The sequence below is a fragment of the Phyllobates terribilis genome, unplaced genomic scaffold (genome assembly GCF_046119375.1).
Source record: "Phyllobates terribilis strain yellow unplaced genomic scaffold, ASM4611937v1 Scaffold_33__1_contigs__length_13283291, whole genome shotgun sequence".
Taxonomy (NCBI): Eukaryota; Metazoa; Chordata; class Amphibia; order Anura; family Dendrobatidae; genus Phyllobates; species Phyllobates terribilis.
In genome coordinates, this window is record NW_027362793.1 from 743,271 (window position 1) to 767,294 (window position 24,024).

Consider the following 24,024-nt stretch of genomic DNA (forward strand, 5'->3'; position numbering starts at 1 on the left):
TTGACACTTTTAGAAGAAATTGTGTGACACATTTCGGCACCATTTTTACCCATTGCCCTGTGTGAAAATGTAAAATCTGAGGGTAAAACATTTTTTTGTGGTAAAAATATAATTATGCTTTTTTCACTGCCCAATGGTATAAATTTAAAAATTAAAAAATGCTCACTACTTCCCTAGATGAATTCCTTGAGAGGTGTAGTTTACAAAATGGGGTCACTTGTGGGGGTTTCTGCTGTTTTGGCATGTCAGCGACCCTTCAAATGTGACATGGTGTCTGCTGCCTATCCCAGCCAACATAGCGCTTCTTTCTCTTCCGAACCCTGCCGTACACCAAAGCAGTGGTTTTCCCCCACATATGGGGTATCAGCGTACTCAGGAGAAATTGTACAACAAATTTCATGGTGCAATTTATCCTGTTACCCTTATGATAATGCAAAATTAGGGAATGAAAAACATTTTTTATGGGAAAAATGTGAAAATTTTATTTTTACGGCTCAATATTATAAACTTCTGTGAAGCAGCTGGGGGTGCAAGGTGCTCACCACACATCTAGATAAGTTCCCTAAGGGGTATAGTTTCCAAAATGGTGGCACTTGTGGGGGGTTTCCACTGTTTAGGCACATTAGGGGCTCCCCAAATGTGACATGGCGTCCGCTAATTATTCAAACAAATTTTACATTCAAAAAGTCAAATGGCGCTCCTTCCCTTTCAAACCCTGCCATGTGCCCAAACAGTAATTTGCCTCCACATATGGGGTATTGGCGTGTTCAGGAGAAATTGCACAACAAATTTCATGGTGCAATTTATCCTGTTACCCTTATGATAATACAAAATTAGGAAATGAAAAACATTTTTTGAGGGAAAAATGTGAAAATTTTATTTTTACGGCTCAATATTATAAACTTCTGTGAAGCAGCTGTTGGTGCAAGGTGCTCACCACACATCTAGATAAGTTCCCTAAGGGGTCTAGTTTCCAAAATGGTGGCACTTGTGGGGGGTTTCCACTGTTTAGGCACATTAGGGGTTCCCCAAATGTGACATGGCGTCCGCTAATTATTCAAACAAATTTTACATTCAAAAAGTCAAATGGCGCTCCTTCCCTTTCAAACCCTGCCATGTGCCCAAACAGTAATTTGCCTCCACATATGGGGTATCAGCGTGTTCAGGAGAAATTGCACAACAAATTTCATGGTGCAATTTATCCTATTACCCTTATGATAATGCAAAATTAAGGGATGAAAAACGGTTTTGTGGGAAAAATGTGAAAATTTTATTTTTACAGCTCAATATTATAAACTTCTGTGAAGCACCTTGGGGTTCAAGGTGCTCACCACACATCTAGATAAGTTCCCTAAGGGGTCTAGTTTCCAAAATGGTGTCATTTGTGGGGGGTTTCCACTGTTTAGGCACATCAGGAGCTCTCCAAACGCAACATGGCGTCCGCTAATTATTCAGACAAATTTTACATTCAAAAAGTCTAATGGCGCTCCTTCCCTTCCGAACCCTGCCGTGCGCCCAAACAGTGGTTTTCCCTCACATATGGGGTATCAGCACGCTCAAGAGAAATTGCACAAAAAAATTTGGGGTCCATTTTTTCATGTTACCGCTGTGAAAATAAAAAAATTGGGTCTAAAGTAACATTTTTGTGAAAAAAGTTAAATGTTAATTTTTTTCTTCCACATTCCAAAAATTCCTGTGAAGCACCTGAAGGGTTAATAAAGTTCTTGAATGTGGTTTTGAGCACCTTGAGGGGTGCAGTTTTTAGAATGGTGTCACTTTTGGGTATTTTCTGTCATAAAGACCCCTCAAAGTGACTTCAAATATGATGTGGTCCCTAAAAAAATGTTTTTGTAAATTTTGTTGGAAAAATGAGAAATCGCTGGTCAACTTTTAACCCTTATAGCTCCCTAACAAAAAAAAAATTGGGTTCCAAAATTGTGCTGATGTAAAGTAGACATGTGGGAAATGTTATTTATTAACTATTTTGTGTGACATATCTCTCTGATTTAAGGGCATGAAAATTCAAAGTTTGAAAATTGCAAAATTTTCAAAATTTTCGCCAAATTTCCGATTTTTTCACAAATAAACGCAAGTGATATCGAAGAAATTTTACCACTATCATGAAGTACAATATGTCACGAAAAAACAGTCTCAGAATCAGGGGAATACGTTGAAGCGTTCCAGGGTAATTACTTCATAAACTGGCAGTGGTCAGAATTGAAAAAATTGGCCCGGTCACGAAGGCAAAAACAGGCTCTGGCGCGAAGTGGTTAAAGACACATAGAGCAGTGCCACAGTAACGACAAATTCCCATTAGAAAGGAGAGAGTCTGCTATACAGTGATAGGGTATGCCGTGAGTCCAACGGCTGACCAAATTTAGGAAAAACCCCACTAAGAAATTAAAGACACATAGAGCAGGGCCACAGTAACGACAAATTCCCATTAGAAAGGAGAGAGTCTGCTATACAGTGATAGGGTATGCAGTGAGTCCAACGGCTGATCAAATTTAGGAAAAACCCCACTAAGAAATTAAAGACACATAGAGCAGGGCCACAGTAATGACAAATTCCCATTAGAAAGGAGAGAGTCTGCTATACAGTGATAGGGTATGCAGTGAGTCCAACGGCTGACCAAATTTAGGAAAAACACCACTAAGAAATTAAAGACACATAGAGTAGGGCCACAGTAACGACAAATTCCCATTAGAAAGGAGAGAGTCTGCTATACAGTTATAGGGTATGCAGTGAGTCCAACGGCTGACCAAATTTAGGAAAAACCCCACTAAGAAATTAAAGACACATAGAGCAGGGAAAAAGTAATGACAAATTCCCATTAGAAAGGAGAGAGTCTGCTATACAGTTATAGGGTATGCAGTGAGTCCAACGGCTGACCAAATTTAGGAGGAACCCCATTAAGAATTTAAAGACACATAGAGGAGAGCCACAGTAACAAGTACGACATGTTCCCATTAGAAAGGAGAGGGTCAGCTATACAGTTATAGGGTATGCAGTGAGTCTAACGGCTGACCAAATTTAGGAAAAACCTTGCCTCGCCTCATAGCCGCCACCAGGTTACGGCCATTGTCACACACGACCCTGCCTGGCTGTAGGTTCAGTGGTGTGAATCACAGATCTGCCTGCTCTTTCAGAGCTGTCCACAACTCTTCAGCATTGTGCGGTTTGTCACCTAAGCATATTAGCTTCAACACAGCCTGTTGCCGCTTGGCCGAAGCAGTGCTGCAGTGCTTCCAGCTTGTGACAGACGTGGTCATTTCGGAGATGGAGGCTAAAGAGGAGGAGGAGGCTGAGGAGGATGAGGTACAGGATATGTAGACCATAGGGGCAACCCTGATTGACCTAGGGCCCGCAATCCTTATCGTCGGGAGGACATGTTCCGTCCCAAGGTCTGACTGGGTCCCGGCTTCCACTATGTGTGCCGTCAGCGAGATGTACCGTCCCTGCCCACAAGCACTTGTCCACGTCTCCGTGGTTAGGTGGACTTTCCCGGTAACTACATTGTTGAGGGCACGGCTAATGTTTTGGGACACGTGCTTGTGTAATGCAGGGACGGAACACCGGGAGAAATAGTGGCTGCTGGGGACCGAGTACAGAGAGACAGCCCGCAACATCAGGTTGTGGAATGCTTCCGTCTCCACGAACCTAAACAGCAACATTTTGAGGGCAAGCAGTCGTGAAATGTGAGAATTTAGTAGTGTGGCCTGTGGGGCATTGGCTGCGTATTTGCGCTTGCATTCCAAGGACTGGGATATGGACAACTGAACGCTGTGCTGGCACAAGGACATGGACGTGCTTCATGATGCTGCTATTGAGAGTGCGCAATGACAGGTGCAGGACAGGAGGCATCTTCGAATGCACCATGGACAGGGGATTGGCTTGCATGCACAACAACGGAAGAAGCAATGGTGCCACCTGCAGACACTGTTCCTGGACCCTGGGGTTTGGCGCACAAAGTCGGGTGCTTTGCTGCCATGTGCCTGATCATGCTGGTGGTGGTCAGGCTGGTCGTTTTGCCACCCCTGCTGATGCTGGCTTGGAAGGTGGTGCAAATGGCCTTTTTGGGGTTATCAGCAGAGTCTTTAAAAAACAACCAGACTCGGGATGACCTAACAGTTGCACTGGCAATTTCCTTCGTGTTGGTGTTACGGGGAACAGTTGCCTGCCTTTTGTATGCGGCCACCACACTGCTTCTTCCTGACTGTTGGGGTGCTCTGCCTCCCTCCCCCTGTGTGCTGCTGTCCTCGCTCTGCATGTCCTCCTGTCAGGTTGGGTCAGTTACTATCCACCACCTCATCTTCCACTTCCGCACCCTGGTCCTCCTCCTGACTTTCTGGCAATTGTGTCTCATCATCGTCCACCTCTTGTGACACTTTCCCATCATCGCCTTCATGTGACCATGGCTGCTCAAATATCTTGGCATCGCTACATGCGATCTCCTCTTGCCCCACTTCAAGTGTACCGGGCGAGAGGCCCGAATCTATAATTGGAAAAGTGAACAGCACTTAAGAGTGTCCAAGGTGGGATCAGTTTTCTCCAGGCACTCGGCATGGTGGGAGGAAGGAGGATCAGGGTGAGGAATATGCGGTCCAGACTCACGGCTACTGTGACTTGATCTTGTGGAAGACAGGGTGGTGGTGGTGGTGGCTAAGTGACTGTAAGCAATATCCGCTATCCAACCAAAAACCTTTTGACACTGCTCTGGGTTCAATAGTGGTGTGCTGCGGTCCCCTAGGAATTTGGACAGGAAGGTCGAGCGAGAAGATGTGGGTGTTTGTTGTGTAACAATTTCAGCTTGCGCACGGCCTTGTCCTCAGCCTCTGCATCCACCATTTCCATCACGTCCAGTTCCCATCCCTTGCCACGTGCCTTGCCCATTTTAAATGGAGGACAGTATCTTCCACGCTCACTACAAATTACTGAGTTTGGAGCGAACTTATATGTGATCCGTGTGACGGAGAAAACAGAGTTTTAAATACATGGCCTGTAGGTAACTAGTTTGAACAGCAAACTGGTGTGAATTGCTTCACTGACACAATGAAAGAAATTCTTAATGGAGGCCAGAAATGGCAGTATTTTCTGACAACGTATATGTGAGCCGTGTGACGGAGAAAACAGAGTTTTAAATACCTGGCCTGTAGGTAACTAGTTTGAACAGCAAACTGGTGTCAAAAACTTCGCTGACACAGTGAAAAAAAATTTGAATGGAGGTCCACAATGGCAGTATTTTCTGAAAACGTGTATGTGATCCGTGTGACGGAGAAAACACAGTTTTAAATAGCTGGATTTCTAGCGCTGTAATATGGAAAGGACCTGGCAGTATTCTGCAGTGCCAACAAGCAAATGGCGCAGAAAAACGGTATTCTCTGGATTGCTTTTTAAGCAAATAATGAGGATTAGGATCCAAAAAAAAGTATTTCTGGCCCCTGAGACCTGGGCCTTTGTATAGAAATATCTGACAGCAGAAGAAGGCAGAATTGGAATGGAGCCTCTTGTTCTATATGACTGCAGTCTGCTATATGCACTGCCTGCCTATATACCCTGCCTGCCTTCCTATATACCCTGCCTGCCTGATATCTCTGCAGATGGATTAGTTAGTCCTCAAAAGGACTGTTTGTTAAGATGGATATGTGTAATGTACGGTTTTTCTCCCTACACTACCTAATACACAAGCAAATCTCTCCCTGATGCAGCAGCACCTCTTCCTACTCTGCCTGATTCCGGAGTGACTGTGACGAGAACACAGCGGCGCCAGGTCTGATATAGACCAGATGTCGCTGTGCGGCCATCCAATCACTGTAATGCCCACAACCAACATATCTGCGGCATTACAATGAGTGGCAGGCAATCCCTGCATGTTGATTGGTACTCTAAAGAGTGCCAAACATGCAGGGAGGGGACCCGAGCTCGAGCCGAGCAACCCCGGAAATACTCGGCGAGCGCCGAGCATCTCGAGCAGTGAGATGCTCGGGCGAGCACCGAGCAGTAGTAAGCATGCTCGCTCATCACTACTCCTCATACATCTGAGGAGGGATCTGTCGATACCTCTCTCGAATGGGAGCAGCACTCCCTGTAGGTATTTTGTGCTGAATGTCCTGGGTACACCTAAATGTCCTGGATCATCTTCATGCTGCGCAAATACTCCCTGATACCACTGTATAACTGCTAAAACTGCCTGACTTGGCCTGCTGAGAACTCAGTGAGGTTAGCCTCCATTTGCTCTAAGAGATGGCATCCAGCCAGTGGTTCTCTCCCATTCTCTTGACTGTTGAGTGACACCTTTAGAGTCCACGGTTCTCCTTTCACAGGTGTCAGTCCTATAGTGTCAGCTCTGGTGAGGTCCTCCGGCATTATACAAACTCGAGCCACCTCTTGTCGGGGCGCACCCCTGCCGCATGGTGGCTAGGGTGCGAGCAATCAAGAGTCCGGAGGGCGCCTCCTCTCCCTCTATTGGCTCAACCTGAACATCCACCCCCTCTACGGATACATGTGCCAGTACTGGTATAGTGAGTAAAGTCTGTCCCACTGGCAGTATCAATGTGGCTTTGGGCGCTATCGATACTTTACCGAGATACTGGGAGGCAGCGGGCAGCTTCTTAATTTGGTTGACTCACATGAGATGTTGGAATACTTTCTTGCTGGCTGGATTTCGAGTGGCGTGGGTCCAATTGTTTTTGTCGGGGCCCTCGGCTAAGAACTGTCCAACCTCCTACAGCACATTCATGCCCAAAGACACAATAGGCCCTCCGCCTCCAGACCCCGTGGTCAAAACTATCCCTTTTCAACCGAGATCCTTTCCGCACACCCAGACAGTCATCCATACTAGTCCCGCTACTGGATTAGGTAATTGATTAGCAGCCACCAGTCAGACAGTGGGTTCTTTCCAGGAGTGAGCAACTTCAGGGAAATGATTTTGGAAATACGCCTCAGGCATAGTGGTCACCTGAGACCTTGTGTCCATTAAACAACGAATCCGTTGCCCATTAAATTCAGCCCAGGTGATGGGCCTCTTGGAGACAATGTCCTCAAAACTCTCCCTTCCACTCTCTGAAGCTCAGAATCCTACGGTATGCTCCACGACCGTGGGGTGCCTTAGTTTAACGGCTGCCCCCGTCTTCTCCTTTCTCGATTTGGACATTCTTTGGAGATATGTCCTTTATCTCCACAGGTCCAACACTCTGGCCCTCGCTCCTCTGATGGGCTGGGTATATGACGTGGTGTATGGTAGGAACGCTTCTCTCGCTCTGACCTCCATCCACGTGGGGCTGTGCGGTCTGTCAATGAGAGGGCCGTGGCGGTCCCCTTAATATCGTGCGCTCACCTCGGATATCTCGGATCTCTTGACGTATCTCCCGTACCCAGTTGGGTTCTTTGTGGGTTAATTCAGGAGTAGTCATTTCAGAGCTCTTGACTGTGGCCTCGAGAACAGGAACCTGTTTCTCCATGACCCTGGCTTCGGCCCCAACCTCCAAGAAGCCCAGATCAGGACTCAAACGCAGTCGCTCCTTTAGAATTAATCTCAGGGAGGGGTTCTTCAGGCCAGCAATCAGTTGGTCCCATAACTCTTTGTCTAATTGCGCTAGTCCTCGGTTCTCATCTCGAGCCTTCTTGACGATATGTAATGCATTAACATATTGGTTTATGGTCTCATTTTCCCCTTGGACCCGCTGTAAAAGCCGCAGACATAAATGTCCCAGGTCTGCGGTGTCACCGTGAATGTCATCTAATATTTTTATCACTTTTTCCATGGTATCACGGTCCCCAGGTGAGCGGTACATCACAGTCTGCCAATCCTCTCCATCAAGGGTTAGGAGGGCCAGTTCAGCCTGTGTGAGAGTAGTCAGGGGATACATGCATAGCATACTTCTCAGTCTTTCTACCCAGTCCCACAGCGACACCCTGCTCCCAGAAAGCTTAGGTAGGTGGCTGAGCATCGCCCCCACGGATATATGTCCCCTGCTGTACTCTGCCATCTTCTCTGTATCTGAATGTTGCATCCTGCTGACTACGCTAAATGTAAAACAGGTGCCGGGATGCAATGCACAGAGACACAAGGCGGAAACAGTCAGGGATTGCTAAAACCACATTATATGTATAACAAGTATTATGTAAGGGGGTTAATAACAGGGATAATAAACAACAACTTGGAATAACAATGAGAAACAGTTTCAGTGAATAAGGGTCAAGTTCTCTGTATAAATGTGATGCATCCAGTCGTGGGAGTCACCACGTGAGTTCTCTTTGTATGGCTCTAGAGGGGGTCACCGGTTATTCCCGCTAGGCCGCAAGTCTCTTCCAGATAAAGTTTATCAACTCCCGATTAGCCTCCCATGCACAAAATGGCCCCCTCCCAACCTGAAATCCTAATCCCAACTGTCCCTGGTACTGTGAGTTGAAATTGGAAGTGACGGTCCTGTTCACTTGTGCGATTCCTGTTGCTGGTGCGTCTCTCCTGTCGCAGTCCTCTCTCAGCTCTTCTCAGCTTGACCATCGACGGTAGTCTCTCATGCTTGGGGTGCAGGGATCCAGACCTCGGCTCTTGGCAGGCAGCGTTGGGTCCCAGGAACTTACTCTGTGTGGGGCGTAGGTCCTGACTCTGGGCCACACGTGTAGGGCTCAGTGCGCTCCTGTGAGGAGTCCAGAACTTCTCAGGTGATGTCTGACTCTGATTCAGTGCAGGCTTCTGGCTGGGACCTGCCGCGCTGGGATCTGCAGTCGCTCTGGAACACGTCTTCTCCACTCTGCAGCCTGGCGCCAAATCTCCCTGCGTCTTGGCGTGCTGGGCTTTTATATCCAGGAAATCCTTCCTGGAGATCACCTGATCAGGTGAAGCATCTGAATCTCTTCCCCCTCCAACTCTTCTGACATAACTTGGTTCCGCTTTATTTCTTCTGGCCAGCAGATGGCAACCTTTCCTCATCTCTGACGCATCCTTTAAGAATCCTCCTTTATTGCACTCCTTTAGTAGAATCCTCCTTTATAGTAATAGACACGCCTGTAAAATGGTGCACACATGGGGGCCCAATACGTAACAATATGTAATAGAAGAACTTCGCACTCTAACCATAGGAATTCAAGAGAATTTTTTCAAAAATCCTGCAAACATGATCTATTGGTGAATGATGAGGACTGAAGTTGGGGAACACTGGTGAAGGCAGTAGTCCAGTTCTGTTCAGACACATGGCAGCATATCCTTTGTTATTGGCTCTACTGTTTCAGTGCTGCGCTGTCTCAGGTCATTCACATCCTGTTGCTGAGGAGGTGAAACACTGAGCCCTTGATAATGAGTGTGGAGGCCAGTGCAACATTGGTGATTCATAGTGTTGATCGAGCACTAAAATGCTCGGGTGCTCGAAGCTCGGACCGAGCTCGCCGTGAAACTCGGGTGCTCGACCCGAGCAACGAGCCCAATGTTAGTCTAAGGGAGACCCGAGCATTTTTGCGGTGGCACCCCCGGCAGTCTTTTAAAAGCCTAATAAGTGCCCAAAGCGATAGTAACAGTGCTCAAATGACACGGGGACAGCATGAGGATCGCCCCAGGAAGCATTTCTGACCCCCAGGTCACTCCTGTCAACAACGTGGTCAGAGGTATTAAGCCACTTTTACGGGCTCACAATAAAACGTTCAAAAACGAAACTGAAACTTTTTTCCTGTGAAATATGTTAAGGAATTTCTTTTCCAGGGTAAAGACTTGTGTATAAGGTAAAATAAATAACCAAAAACAAAAATACTCCTCCACACCTTGGGCTATGTTCACAAGTAGCATTTTTTATGCGTTTTTGCACTTTTGTATTGCTTTCAACTGTGACAAATGCATTCACCGGGAAATGTCATTTTAACATTTTACAACCTTATCTGGCCATGTGCTGTGTGACACATGCATAAAGTGCTGAAAAGACATGGGAACAGCATGGGGAAGACCCCTGGAAGCATCTCTGACACCCAGGTCACTGTCTAAAAGTGTGCCCATCAGAAGTGATACTTGCCGCATCAGAAGATGCAGACTTGCAACTATCCCCGTGCAAGTTCTAGTCCCAGGGCAGTGTTCAATTGTACCTCCCCCATTCCTTGCAATACAAGCGCAAGTATGCAGCCTGCCACCCACCCACCCCCAGGCTGCAATACTATACTGCTTGCTTGCTTGCACTTGAAATTGGGCCTTTTAGGCATGTGGAGGCGGAATCTGGCCACCACATCATGGCTGCGTTGGTGGCCAGGAATCCATACTCAGTCCCCAGCCGCCTGGCAGCCGGGTGTTGATGCTCGGTCGCCAGCCGCCCCACGGCCGGGTGTCCACACACGGTTCCCAGCCGCCTGGGGGCAGCCGGGTGTCCATAAACGGTCCCCAGCCACCCCTATTTCTCCTTGGAACATCCCCCCACACACTTTTCTTAGCCCGGCCTGCTTTAGGGCAGCATTGGACGAGCCCACCAGAGAACCACACTCCTCCGGTGGGCCCTGGCTTCTCCATCAGGGGAGTTGAGGGTGCCAAGGTGAGGAGCATGATGATGATGACAGAAGTTAGCATCTGCTTTGTTTTCTTTTAATGCAAGTGTAAGTGTGCAGCCTGCCACCCACCCACTCCCAGACTGCAATGCCATACTGCTAGCTTGAACTTGAAATAGGGCCTTTTAGTTTGGAGGAGGCCGAAGCTGGCCACTACCTCATGGCTGCTTCGGCAGCGAGGTATCCATACTCAGTCCCCAGCCGCCCCTATTTGTCCTGGTGTTCCTTATACATAGGATTAAGCGTGTATACCAAAACATTACCTGTACCCTCCCCAGTGCATTTAGTGGGAAGGAGAGCCTATTCCGCTGTAGTGTGTGCATGCCAAACCCCTGTTCATGGTACATGCGAAGATGCCTCCCACCCTGCACCTGTCATTGCAGACTTACAACTATCCCCGTTCAAGTTCTTTTCCCAGGGCAGTGTTCAATTGTACCTCTCCCATTCCTTGCAATGCAAGCGCAAGTATGCAGCCTGCCACCCACCCACCCATCCCCAGGCTGCAATACCATACTGCTTGCACTTTAAATTGGGCCTTTTAGGCATGTGGAGGCGGAATCTGGCCACCACACCATGGCTGCGTCGGCGGCCTGGTATCCATGCTCAGTCCCCAGCTGCCCGGTGGCCGAATGTTCCCGCTTGCTCCCCAGCCTCCAGGGGGCGGCCGGGTGTCCATACTCGGTCCACAGCCACCCCTATTTGTCCCGGTAACCATTCCCACTCTTTTCTTAGCCTGGCCTGCTTTAGGGCAGCATTGGCCGAGCCCACCAGACAACCAGACTCCTCCGGTGGGCCCTGGCTTCTCCATCAGGGGAGTTGAGAGTGCCAAGGTGAGGAGCATGATGAGGATGATAGAAGTTATCATCTGCTTTGTTTTGTTGTAATGCAAGCACATGTATGTAGTAGCGGCTAGGCCTGAGGTGGTCAGCGTTTTGGCGCATATCCTACCTCCTCCGAGGATTGCTGGATGTTTTCCAGCTACTATCCAAGTTCTATGACTCCCGTTAAAACAAAGCTTCAGGTGATAAATGATGGATGAGGTAGTGGCAAAGGAGAAAGAGCAGGAGGAACAGGGACCATTCACATCAATATCAGGCCAGTCAAACAGATATGTCTTGTAGTTTATGTTTCTGTAACAAAAGGAGCGGTTCGGCTACACAGTTATAGGGCATACAGTGAGTGCAATGCCTACCAAAAATTTCGAGGCACTCCAATGCCCCTTGGAAATGACATGGAGGTCAGAGGGCCTTAACTAAACCTTTTTTTTCCATTTATAGCAACTGGATCTCCTGTGCACTGTTGGCCTAAGCAGTGAATGGAAGGCTTTCCAAAAATTATGAGGAACTGCAATGCCCCTTACAAGAGCCATGCAGTACAGCATATTACAAACATAAGTCTCATTATTGGAGAGTGGGTCTCCCATAGGATTTGCTTATGCCTTCCAAGCAAAAGCTTCCAAAAATTAGGACGGAGCAACTTGCAATGCCCCTTACAAGAGCCATGCAGTACAGAATATTACAAACATAAGTCCCATTATTGGGGATTGGGTCTCCCATAGGATTTGCTTATGCCTTCCAAGCAAAAGCTTCCAAAAATTAGGACGGAGCAACTTGCATTGCCCCTTACAAGAGCCATGCAGTACAGCATATTACAAACATAAGTCCCATTATTGGGGAGTGGGTCTCCCATAGGATTTGCTTATGCCTTCCAAGCAAAAGCTTCCAAAAATTAGGACGGAGCAACTTGCAATGCCCCTTTCAAGAACCATGCAGTACAGCATATTACAAACATAAGTCCCATTATTGGGGAGTGGGTCTCCCATATTATTTGCTTATGCCTTCCAAGCAAAAGCTTCCAAAAATTAGGACGGAGCATGCCCCTTCCAAGAGCCATGCAGTGCAGCATATTACAAACACAAGTCCCATTATTGGGGAGTGGGCCTCCCATAGGATTTGCTTATGCCTTCCAAGCAAAAGCTTCCAAAAATTAGGATGGAGCAACTTGCAATGCCCCTTACAAGAGCTATGCAGTACACTATATTACAAACATAAGTCCCATTATTGGGGAGTGGGTCTCCAATAGGATTCGCTTATGCCTTCCAAGCAAAAGCTTCCAAATATTAGGACGGAGCAACTTGCAATGCCCCTTACAAGAGCCATGCAGTACAGCATATTACAAACATAAGTCCCATTATTGGGGAGTGGGTCTCCCATAGTATTGGCTTATGCCTTCCAAGCAAAAGCTTCCAAAAATTAGGATGGAGCAGCTTGCAATGCCCCTTACAAGAACCATGCAGTACAGCATATTACAAACATAAGTCCCATTATTGGGGAGTGGGTCTCCCATAGGATTTGCTTATGCCTTCCAAGCAAAAGCTTCCAAATATTAGGACGGAGCAACTTGCAATGCCCCTTACAAGAGCCATGCAGTACAGCATATTACAAACATAAGTCCCATTATTGGGGAGTGGGTCTCCCATAGGATTTGCTTATGCCTTCCAAGCAAAAGCTTCCAAAAATTAGGACGGAGCAGCTTGAAATGCCCCTTACAAGAGCCATGCAGTACAGCATATTACAAACATAAGTCCCATTATTGGGAAGTGGGTCTCCCATAGTATTGGCTTATGCCTTCCAAGCAAAAGCTTACAAAAATTAGGACGGAGCAACTTGCAATGCCCCTTACAAGAATCATGCAGTACAGCATATTACAAACATAAGTCCCATTATTGGGGAGTGGGTCTCCCATAGGATTTGCATATGCCTTCCAAGCAAAAGCTTCCAAAAATTAGGATGGAGCAACTTGCAATGCCCTTACAAGAGCCATGCAGTACAGCATATTATAAACATAAGTCCCATTATTGGGGAGGGGTCTCCCATAGGATTTGCTGATGCCTTCCATGCAAAAGCTTCCAAAAATTAGGACGGATCAACTTGCAATGCCCCTTACAAGAGCCATGCAGTACAGCATGTTCCAAACATAAGTCCCATTATTGGGGAGTGGGTCTCCCATAGGATTTGGTTATGCCTTCCAAGCAAAAGCTTCCAAAAATTAGGACGGAGCAACTTGCAATGCTGGCTCCTTGGTGGTATAGTGGTGGTGGAGGCTGAGGATAAGGAGAAGAACATAAAACAGACGAAATGAGGAAGCATATACCGATGTGTGGGTGTGAAGCGGTGCATGGGAATACACCTCATGAGACAACACAGTGGATTTGACTTTATGTTACTCTGCTGTCATTTGGTGGTGATGAGAAGTCTGGCCCAATCCAGCCCTTGTTCATTTTGATAAGGGTCAGCTTGTCAGCATTGTCAGTGGACAGGCGAGTGTGCTTATCGTTATAATTCCCCCAGCGGCACTAAAAACACGCTCCGATAACACGCTAGCGGCAGGGCAGGCCAGGACCTCCAAGGCATACAGAGCGAGTTCATTCCAAGTGTCCAGCTTGGATACCCAATAATTAAAAGGCACAGAGGAATCACGGAGGACGCTGGTACAGTCGGCAAGGTACTCCCTCACCATCTTTTGAAACTTTCCACTCCTTGTGAGCGTACCCCGCGCCTCAGGGCCTGTAAGCTGGGCGGGTGCCTTGGTTGGGCAACGAACTATGACCTCTGCCGCTAGCGTGTTCAGATGGGAATTTTTTTAAGAGTTCTGCAGCAAGGGCCTTCTGGCACTGCCCCATTTTTGTAGACCTCTCCACCTCAGGAATAAGAGAGTGAAAGTTCTCCTTGTAGCGGGGGTCTAAAAGTGTCACCATCCAGTAATGACTGTCACCCAACATTTTGACAACGGGAGGGCCACGGCTAAGGCAGCATAACATATAGTCAGCCATGCGTGTCAGACTGGTAACGGGCAAGATTTCCGTGTCCTCACCAAGATGACGACTGACCATGCTCTCCTCCTCCTCCTCCTCCTCCCCCCTGTCCTCAGGCCACCCACGCTGAACCGACGGTATGACACTTGTACAGGTACTACCGTCTACAGTGCATGATAGCAGCTCCTGTTCTTCCTCCTCCTCCTCCTCCTCCTCTCCCTCATTGTCCCCCAATGCACGTTGGGATCAGATGAGGCTGGGCTGTGTGTAATCGCCCACTACGGCTTCTAGATCTATCTCATCATACTCTGGCTGCAATGCCTCCTCTTTAATTCTCTGCAGAGAGCGTTGCAAAAGACAGACAAGGGGGATGCTGACACTAATGATGGCGTCATCGCCACTCACCATCTTGGTGGCCTCCTCAAAGTTTGTCAGGATGGTATATATGTCAGACATCCAGGTCCACTCCTGAGGTCTTATGTTTGGAGTCTCACCTGAATATCGACGGCCTTGTTGCATCTGGTACTCCACAACTGCTCTCTTCTGCTCACAAATCCTTTGCAACATGTGGAGGGTAGAGTTCCAACGTGTGGTGACATCACACACCAGTCGGTGTGCCGGAAGCTGCAACGCTGCTGCAACACAGCAAGGGTGACGGAAGCTGTAGCCGACTTGCGAAAATGAGCTGACAGGCGGCGTACTTTCACGAGCAGATCTGGCAACTCGGGGTACGATTTAAGAAAACGATGAACTACGAGGTTAAGCACATGAGCCAGGCATGGTACGTGTGTGATCTCACCTCGCCTCAGAGCCGCCACCAGGTTACGGCCATTGTCACACACGACCATGCCGGGATGTAGGTTCAGCGGTCTCAGCCACAGATCTGCCTGCTCTTTCACAGCTGTCCACAACTCACAAGCAGTGTGAGGTTTATCACCTAAGCTTATGAGTTTCAGCACAGCCTGTTTCCGCTGGGCGGAGGCAGTACTGCAGTGCTTCCAGCTTGTAACTGATGTGGTGATATCTGAGATGGAGGCTGAACATGAGGAGGAGGAGGAGGAGGATGATGCGCAGGAGCTATACACTGTGGGGGCAACTATGACTGACATAGGGCCCGCAATCCTCGGTGAGGGGAGGACGTGTTCCGTCCCAAGGTCCGACTGGGTCCCGGCTTCCACTATGTTTACCCAGTGTGCCGTCAGAGAGATGTACCATCCCTGGCCACAATCACTTGTCCACGTGTCCGTTGTCAGGTGGACTCTCCCAGTAACTGCGTTGTTGAAGGCACGGCAGATGCTTTGGGACACGTGCTTGTGTAGTGCGGGGATGGCACACCGGGCAAAATAGTGTCGGCTGGGGACTGAGTACCGAGGGATGGCCACCGCCATAAGATTGCGGAAGGATTCCATCTCCACCAGCCGAAAAGGCGGCATTTCCAACGCAAGCAGTCGTGAAATATGCGAATTTAGGACTGTGGCCAGTGGGGCGTTAGCTGCGAATTTCCGCTTTCGTTCAAAGGTCTGGGATATGGACAATTGAACGCTGCGGTGGCACGTGGACGTGGACGTTGATGCTGTTTCTTGAGAAACTGCCATAACAAGTGAAGACTGAGAGGAGGGGGCATCTTTACATGCAGTATGGACAGGGGATTGCCTTGCACACACAACAGGGGGTTCTATTGCACGCACAACAGTGGAAGAAGCAGTGGTGACACCTGCTGACACTGGTCGTGGACCCTGGGTTTCGCCCCACAAAGTCGGGTGCTTTGCTGCCATGTGCCTGATCATGCTGGTGGTGGTCAGGCTGGTAGTTTTGTCACCCCTGCTGATGCTGGCATGGCAGGTGGAACATATGGCCTTTTTGGGGTTATCAGCAGGGTCTTTAAAAAAATTCCAGACTCTGGAAGACCTACCGCTAGTACAGGCAACGTCCCTCATGTTGGTGTTACGGGGAACGGTTGCCCGCCTTCTGTCTGCGGCCACCACACTGCTTCTTCCTGCCTGTTAGGGTACTCTGCCTCCCTCACCCTGTGTGCTGCTGGCCTCACTCTGCATGTCCTCCTGCCACGTTGGGTCAGTTACTAGATCATCCACCACCTCCTCCTCTTCCACTTGCGCACCACGATGCTCCTCCTCACTTCCTGGCAATTGTGTCTCGTCATCGTCCACCTCTTGTGACAAATTGCCAGCGTCGACTTCCTGTGGCCGTGGGTGTTCAAATATTTGGGCATCGCTACATGGGATCTCCTCTTCCACCACTTAAAGCGTATCAGGCGAGGGGCACAAATATGGAAATAGACCAGTGAACAGCTCTTCAGAGTGTCCAAGTGTGGGATCAATTGCTGTCTGACGACACTCGGCATGGTCGGATGAAGGAGCATCAGGGTGAGTATGCGGTCGAGACTCACGGCTACTAAGAGTTGACCGTGTGGAAGACAGACCGGAGGTGGTGGTTCCCAGGTAACTGGAAGTATTATCTGCTATCCAATTAATAACCTGTTCACACTGATCAGTTCTCAATACTGGTGTTGTTCTGTGCTTCCCTAGTAATTCGGTCAAGAAGTGGGAGCGAGAAGATGTGGCTGTTGGTTGTGGCACATTTTCACCTTGGCCACGTCCCCATCCTCTGCACGAACCATCACCAGAACGTCCACTTCCACGTCCCTTGCCACGCGCCTTGCCCATTGTAAAGGAAGTAAAATAGCTTACACTTGCACTATCAATGGAAAAAAGGTAATAGAAAGTAGATTAGAACCATGGAAGAGGAAAACCACAGTTCTATTTCTCTGGCCTACACCCGACTCTTTTAAACAATCTGAACAATCAGGGAGAAACTATTACTGTTTTTCTTTCCGTAAAAAATACCAAAACCTGAATAATAGAGATTTTTTACCGTGGGATGGCAAAACCACAATTATTGTTTACTGGGGCATACCAGACTTTTCTAAATATATAGATTTGCGGCTGAACAGTGAGCGACACACTCAAACTGTTTTTTTTTAGATACCAAAGGCCCAAAACTGGATAGTACAGAGATTTGACGAATGGAACTGCAAAACCACACTGGGATTTGTCGAGCCTACACCAGACTATTTTCAACAGATATATTTTTGTGTCACAACAGTCAGGAGACACTACTGTTTTTCTTTACGGAAAATATACCAAAACCTGAATAATAGAGATTTTTTACCGTGGGATGGCAAAACCACAGTAATTGTTTACTGGGGTATACCAGACTTTTTTAAATATATAGATTTGCGTCTGAACAGTGAGTGACACACTCAAACTGTTTTTTTTTTTAGATACCAAAGGCCCTAAACTGGATAGTACAGAGATTTGACCCGTGGAACTGCAAAACCACACTGGGATTTGTCGAGCCTACACCAGGCTATTTTCAACAGATATATTTTTGTGTCACAACAGTCAGGAGACACTACTGTTTTTCTTTACGGAAAATATACCAAAACCTGAGTAATAGAGATTTTTTAACGTGGGAAGGCAAAACCACAGTTATTGTTTACTTGGGTATACCAGACTTTTTTAAATATATAGATTTGCGGCTGAACAGTGAGCGACACACTCAAACTGTTTTTTTTTAGATACCAAAGGCCCAAAACTGGATAGTACAGAGATTTGACCCGTGGAACTGCAAAACCACACTGGGATTTGTCTGGCCTACACCAGACTATTTTCAATAGATATATTTTTGTCACAACAGTCAGAAGACACTACTGTTTTTCTTTACGTAAAAAATACCAAAACCTGAATAATAGAGATTTTTTACCGTGGGATGGCAAAACCACAGTTATTGTTCACTGGGGTATACCAGACTTTTTTAAATAGATATATTTGCGGCTGAACAGTGAGCGACACACTCAAACTGTTTTTTTTTTAGATACCAAAGGCCCAAAACTGGATAGTACAGAGATTTGACCCGTGGAACTGCAAAACCACACTGGGATTTGTTGAGCCTACACCAGATTATTTTCAACAGATATATTTTTGTGTAACAACAGTCAGTAGACACTACTGTTTTTCTTTACGGAAAATATACCAAAACCTGAATAATAGAGATTTTTTACCATGGGATGGCAAAACCACAGTTATTGTTTAATGGGGTATACCAGACTTTTTTAAACATATAGATTTGCGTCTGAACAGTGAGCGACACAATCAAACTGTGTTTTTTTAGATACCAATGGCCCAAAACTGGATAGTACAGAGATTTGACCCGTGGAACTGCAAAACCACACTGGGATTTGTCTGGCCTACACCAGACTATTTTCAGCAGATATATTTTTGTGTCACAACAGTCAGGAGACACTACTGTTTTTCTTTATGGAAAATATACCAAAACCTGAATAATAGAGATTTTTTACCGGGGGATGGCAAAACCACAGTTATTGTTTACTGGGGTATACCAGACTTTTCTAAATATACAGATTTGCGGCTGAACAGTGAGCGACACACTCAAACTGTTTTTTTTTTTTTAGATACCAATGGCCCAAAACTGGATAGTACAGAGATTTGACCCATGGAACTGCAAAACCACACTGGGATTTGTTGAGCCTACACCAGATTATTTTCAACAGATATATTTTTGTGTCACAACAGTCAGTAGACACTACTGTTTTTCTTTACGGAAAATATACCAAAACCTGAATAATAGAGATTTTTACCGTGGGATGGCAAAACCACAGTTATTGTGTACTGGGGTATACCAGACTTTTTTAAATATATAGATTTGCAGCTGAACAGTGAGTGACACACTCAAACTGTTTTTTTTTTAGATACCAAAGGCACAAAACTGGATAGTACAGAGATTTGAGCCCTGGAACTGCAAAACCACACTGGGATTTGTCGAGCCTACATCAGACTATTTTCAACAGATATATTTTTGTGTCACAACAGTCAGGAGACACTACTGTTTTTCTTTACGGAAAATATACCAAAACCTGAATAATAGAGATTTTTTACCGTGGGATGGCAAAACCACAGTTATTGTTTACTGGGGTATACCAGACTTTTTTAAATAGATATGTTTGCGGCAGAACAGTGAGCGACACACTCAAACTGTTTTTTTTAAGATACAAATGGCCCAAAAGTGGATTATACAGAGGTTTGAACCGTGGAAGTGCAAAACAACACTTCTGTTTCTCTAGCCTACACCTGACTATTTTCAACAGATATATTTGTGTCTGAAAAATCAGAGACACGCTTTTTTTTGGGGGGTGGGGGGGGGACACCAAATGGTTAATAAGACGGGTATTTGTACAGTGTGAAGGAAGAAAAAAAAAGAGGATTTAGATGAAAAAAAAAGGATTTTTCCTGTCCCCTGAGACCTGGAGCTAAGTCCAGCAATTTCAGCAACAGGAGCAGCACACAGGACTGTAATCCAGCGTTTGCTGGTATAACCACTGCGTCTCCTATACAGCCTGTCTGCCTGATATCTGGGATGGATATTAGTCCTGAGAAGGACTGTTTGTTTGATCTGGCAGCCTTTACAGACCCTACACTAACTATTTCGCAGTTTTAATCTCTCCCTAAGTCAGCAGCGCTGTCCCTACACTGTCTGATCCGGAGCGACTGTGTCCAAGATGGCGTCGCCCGGTTTTAAATACTCGAGGTGACGCTGTGCGGCCAGCCAATCACTGTAATTCCCACAACCAACATGGCTGCGGCATTACAGTGACTGGATGGCAATCCCTGCATGTTCATTGGCTCTTTAAAGAGCGCCAAACATGCAGGGCGGAGACCCGAGCTCCCTCCCGAGTAACCCGGAAATGCTCGGTGCTCGCCGAACATCCCGAGTAGCGTGATGCTCGGGCGAGTACCGAGCAGTGTCGAGCATGTTCGCTCAACACTAGTGATTCATAGTCTCCAGCGCAGTCTATCCAATGTTCTGGTGATATTTCATTCCGGTATCGGAGAACATCCAATGGAAATGTGGGGGTGCACCATCCTGCTGATAGACTACGTTTGGCAGATCTTCCTCCCTCTGTGGCATAAGCCATTTCTTTAACATGTCCAGGTAGGAGTGGCCAGTGATAGTATTCTCAACAGAAAAGGAAGGACTGTAGGCTTTGTGCTTGCTCATTGCACCGAACTCATTTTCTTTGATTGAGTCCCTCATGTGCTCGCTTGACAATGACACATGGTTTTTCTGAGCCCCAAAGTCTAACATTGAGGCAAATGACTATCTCACTGGAGTAAAAGTAACCCTTTCAGCATCATTAGTCTGAATTAACGTTCTGGTTTCTCCTTGATGAACCTTGGCTCTACAGTTGCCCAACATTTGTTCAAGATATTAGGGTGCAGTCAGACGGCTGTACAAATCTGAGCAAAATTGGAACCCAGTGCACGAAGTGACCGACTTGGGTAGGGAGAGTCACCGGCCAGTCTGTGCACTGTGTTCCGATCTCGCTCCGATTTATACGACTGTCTAACTACGCCCTCAGGATGTGGTTTGACTCCAGGGGATCCTCCCTTTCAGTTTCTATAACCATCTGTGTTCTTGATTTGCTTTTATAAATTTTCTACATTTTATAAACTCTCTACATTTTATAAGCCCCCTACATGTTGTAAACTTCCTAAACATTATAAACTTACATATGCCTTATCTTAATAAATCAGTCATTATATTTCCATTGGTATATTGTTGCTCTTGGTAAATGTTTATGAACTTTTTTACATCTTGGCCTTTGCCCATTTTGGGCCTTTAGGACAAAGCATTTTTTTTTAATTGTCACATTCCAGGAGCCATTGTATTTTCATTTTTTTGTATTCGTAGCTGTATGAGGACTTATTTTTTTTCGCGATGTAAATGGCAGCATTTTGGGATACTTATAACTCTTTAACTTACTTTTAGTAACTCTTTATGAGGAGAAATCAAATGAAAATCCAGCAGTAGGGATGAGCAGACCCGAACTTAAAAGTTCGGCGCTCGTACCGGACTGTTATTGTCCAGTGGTAAACACCAAACACGGGTTTTTTCCCGGAAGTCCATTGTAATGTTCGAAGTTCTGGGGGAAGTCCATTGCAGAGAGAGCAAGAGAGACAACTGTCCAAGTTCGGGTACAGTTCTGCTACCCGAACCCAACTTTGGACAAAAGTTTGGGTCGGGAACCAGAACCTGAACTTGCACGAGTCCGGTCATCCCTAACCAGCATTACTTTTTTACAATAAAAGAGCCCATATACTGTTCTTGTACATGAACAGTAGATGTAATGGAGATAATAAAAAATATCCGGTTGAACCTGACAAAGGCCTCTTGCCGAGGTTAAAATGTGTTACTAAGTGCATAATAATCTAGTATTATATATTCATACATTTTCTTAGTAAAAATTATTTAACAAAATCCCAGTCACCTTGTAGTTTTACACTGCTTGCCTTTATGCCTTGTACTCTTTGATCAGTCAGTCATACCTGGTGGCCCTATTATCTGCCTCAACAACAGAGAATTTAGCACAGTCTCGAGCTCTCAGACTTTAGATTGGGTCCTAACTGAACTAGGAGCACCATAAGTTTTCCAAGTCCATTGGTTTGAGTGCATTCCCACCAGTCTCAAGGTCTAACCTTCAAAGACTCCATGTGGTTTCCCCCACACTCACTCCTTCCTGCTTACAGCCACTTTATATATTCTTTGGTACTAAAGTGGTATCTAGCGGTACTATTCAAAGTACAATAAAACACAGAAATTAACACAACCTAAAGGCATTTGTATAATCTTTGCACACAGAGGCAAGTATCTCTCTTGCAGGTCACCTTCTCTCAATGTGACAACCTTTTAATTTGATGACAATTACATAATCTTTTTAGAATGGCTTTTATTAAATTTAATAAGTAACACATATAAAACATAATCATTCATCAAAGACAGAGGAATTCCCAGAAATTGATGGTAAATGGTAAAAAAATTCCAACCATCAAGTGTTACATTAAGCTAAACTTAGCGGTATATGACTTTGCTCTCCTCTGACTTTGATCCCCACCATTTTCAGTAGAGCCCTCTTTACATCTTTATTCCTTACACTGTATATTAAAGGGTTTAACATGGGAGTAATGGTGGAATACAGAATAGAAAGGGTCAGTTCGAAGACCCTGGGATCTTTTAATGGTGGCATTATATACACGGACATCCATGTGCCATAGAACATGCTGAGGACTATGAGGTGGGACGAGCAGGTGGAGAAAGCCTTTCTTCTCCCATCATTAGATTTAATATGTAAGATCACAATGATTACCTTAATATAAGATAATATACTACACAAAAAGGGGCCAAAGCCAAAAAGTACAGCTTCCATGTAGGTGAACAGCTGGAACCCAGCATTGGGACAGGAGATTTTAGCAAAGGCTTTGAATTCACAGAAGAATTGAGGGACTGTATTAGTATACAGACAGATCTTAGATGATGTTAAGGTTGCGAAAGCTGAATTTAAACAACCAATAACCCATGCAACTATCATGAGCAGGATACAGTTCTTCTTATTCAGCATACGATGATAATGTAGAGGTTTACAGATGGCGACATATCGATCATAAGCCATAATGAAGAGCAGTAGGTCCTCCGTAGTAGCCACATGTAGGAAGAAGTACATCTGGATGAAGCATTGTTTGAAAGATAAGGTGTAGTCACAACTCAGGAACATGTGAACCAAATTAGGAGCTGTGGTGGTTGTATAGCAAAGGTCGACGATGGATAATTTACATAGGAATAGATACATAGTAGTGTGTAAGCGTTGATCTCTATATACTACCAGAATGGTGGACGAATTAGCAAGTACTCCAATGAGATAAACCAGAACAAAGAAAAAAGATAAAAAAGGCTTTTTATCCTCATATGTGGTAAACGTCAAAATAAAGAAATTATATGTGAAATTCTCCATCATGATGACATTACACTGAAAAACACGAGTAGAAGGGGTCCTAAAATGTTATTATGCATTTTTAGAATTTTTTGCTTATTATCTACAAGAGCCTTCAGAGACAAGATATCCAGTGTAGACTGTTGGTGACTATGGGCCCTTATGTATCAATGGACCAATTGTCTATCTTACCACTGGTTCTAACTCATTAAGCATACTTACTCAGTCTGCAAAAGGCTCTACAAACCTAGATGACCCTGGTATCTGTCCAGATCTGCCTCATACTGACTCCTACCCTGGGCAAAATAATAGTTAAAAAAGAGTTTTGATCACTGTCGTTGATTGAAAAGTCAAGTTAATGGAAAATTTGGGAAAAATTTGAACAATTCAGCTTAAAGCCATTAACTGGGATTTTTCTTCATTAATTTCCAAGTATAGGAATAGTCATCAAAACTGGACAATCGAAGAGAAAGCAATTGCAAGCACTTAATGTTCTACATGAAAATCAAACTTCTATTGGAAAAGCCACGTAAACTATAGCTTGCTGATGCATTTCTATACTAGCCCACTCTTAGTCATGGAGCCACCTCGTTATTTTTTATGTGGTTTCTCCAGTGAAGATGATTGACTTCATGATGAACATAGAATATCAGCATTTTAATTTTGAGGCTTTTAAGACCAACTTTCCTACTTCTCCTACTTGACCCAGTATGTGTTTATGGGTTATGTATGACCTGTATCATTGCATGTGTTACCTGCAGTAAAATGTATCACAGCCGCGTCTTGTAATGTGCCCTACAGATGTCTAATCACCACATGTCCTGGA

General features: G+C 45.7%; 1 protein-coding gene across 1 annotated transcript; it reads right to left on the reverse strand.

The window, feature by feature from the left end:
- Positions 1–7,112: 7,112 nt before the first annotated feature.
- LOC141180558 (olfactory receptor 2K2-like) lies at positions 7,113–23,414 on the reverse strand. The gene is made up of 4 exons (XM_073660658.1): positions 23,391–23,414; positions 22,314–23,234; positions 7,337–7,619; positions 7,113–7,216 (listed from the first exon to the last, which is right to left on the reverse strand). The coding sequence occupies exons 1-4, from the start codon at positions 23,412–23,414 to the stop codon at positions 7,113–7,115; spliced, it is 1,332 nt and encodes a 443-aa protein (XP_073516759.1).
- Positions 23,415–24,024: the final 610 nt, after the last annotated feature.

Bases quoted from the DNA above. Each gene is read 5' to 3' on its own strand.
- LOC141180558 (XM_073660658.1), bottom strand. From the start codon at position 23,414: ATGCTTAATGAGTTAGAACCAGTG. The intron at 23,235-23,390 runs GTAAGATAGACA...CGTGTTTTTCAG, and splicing joins TTAATGAGTTAGAACCAGTG to TGTAATGTCATCATGATGGA. The intron at 7,217-7,336 runs GTGAGCGCACGA...TCATATACCCAG, and splicing joins AGAGATCCGAGATATCCGAG to CCCATCAGAGGAGCGAGGGC.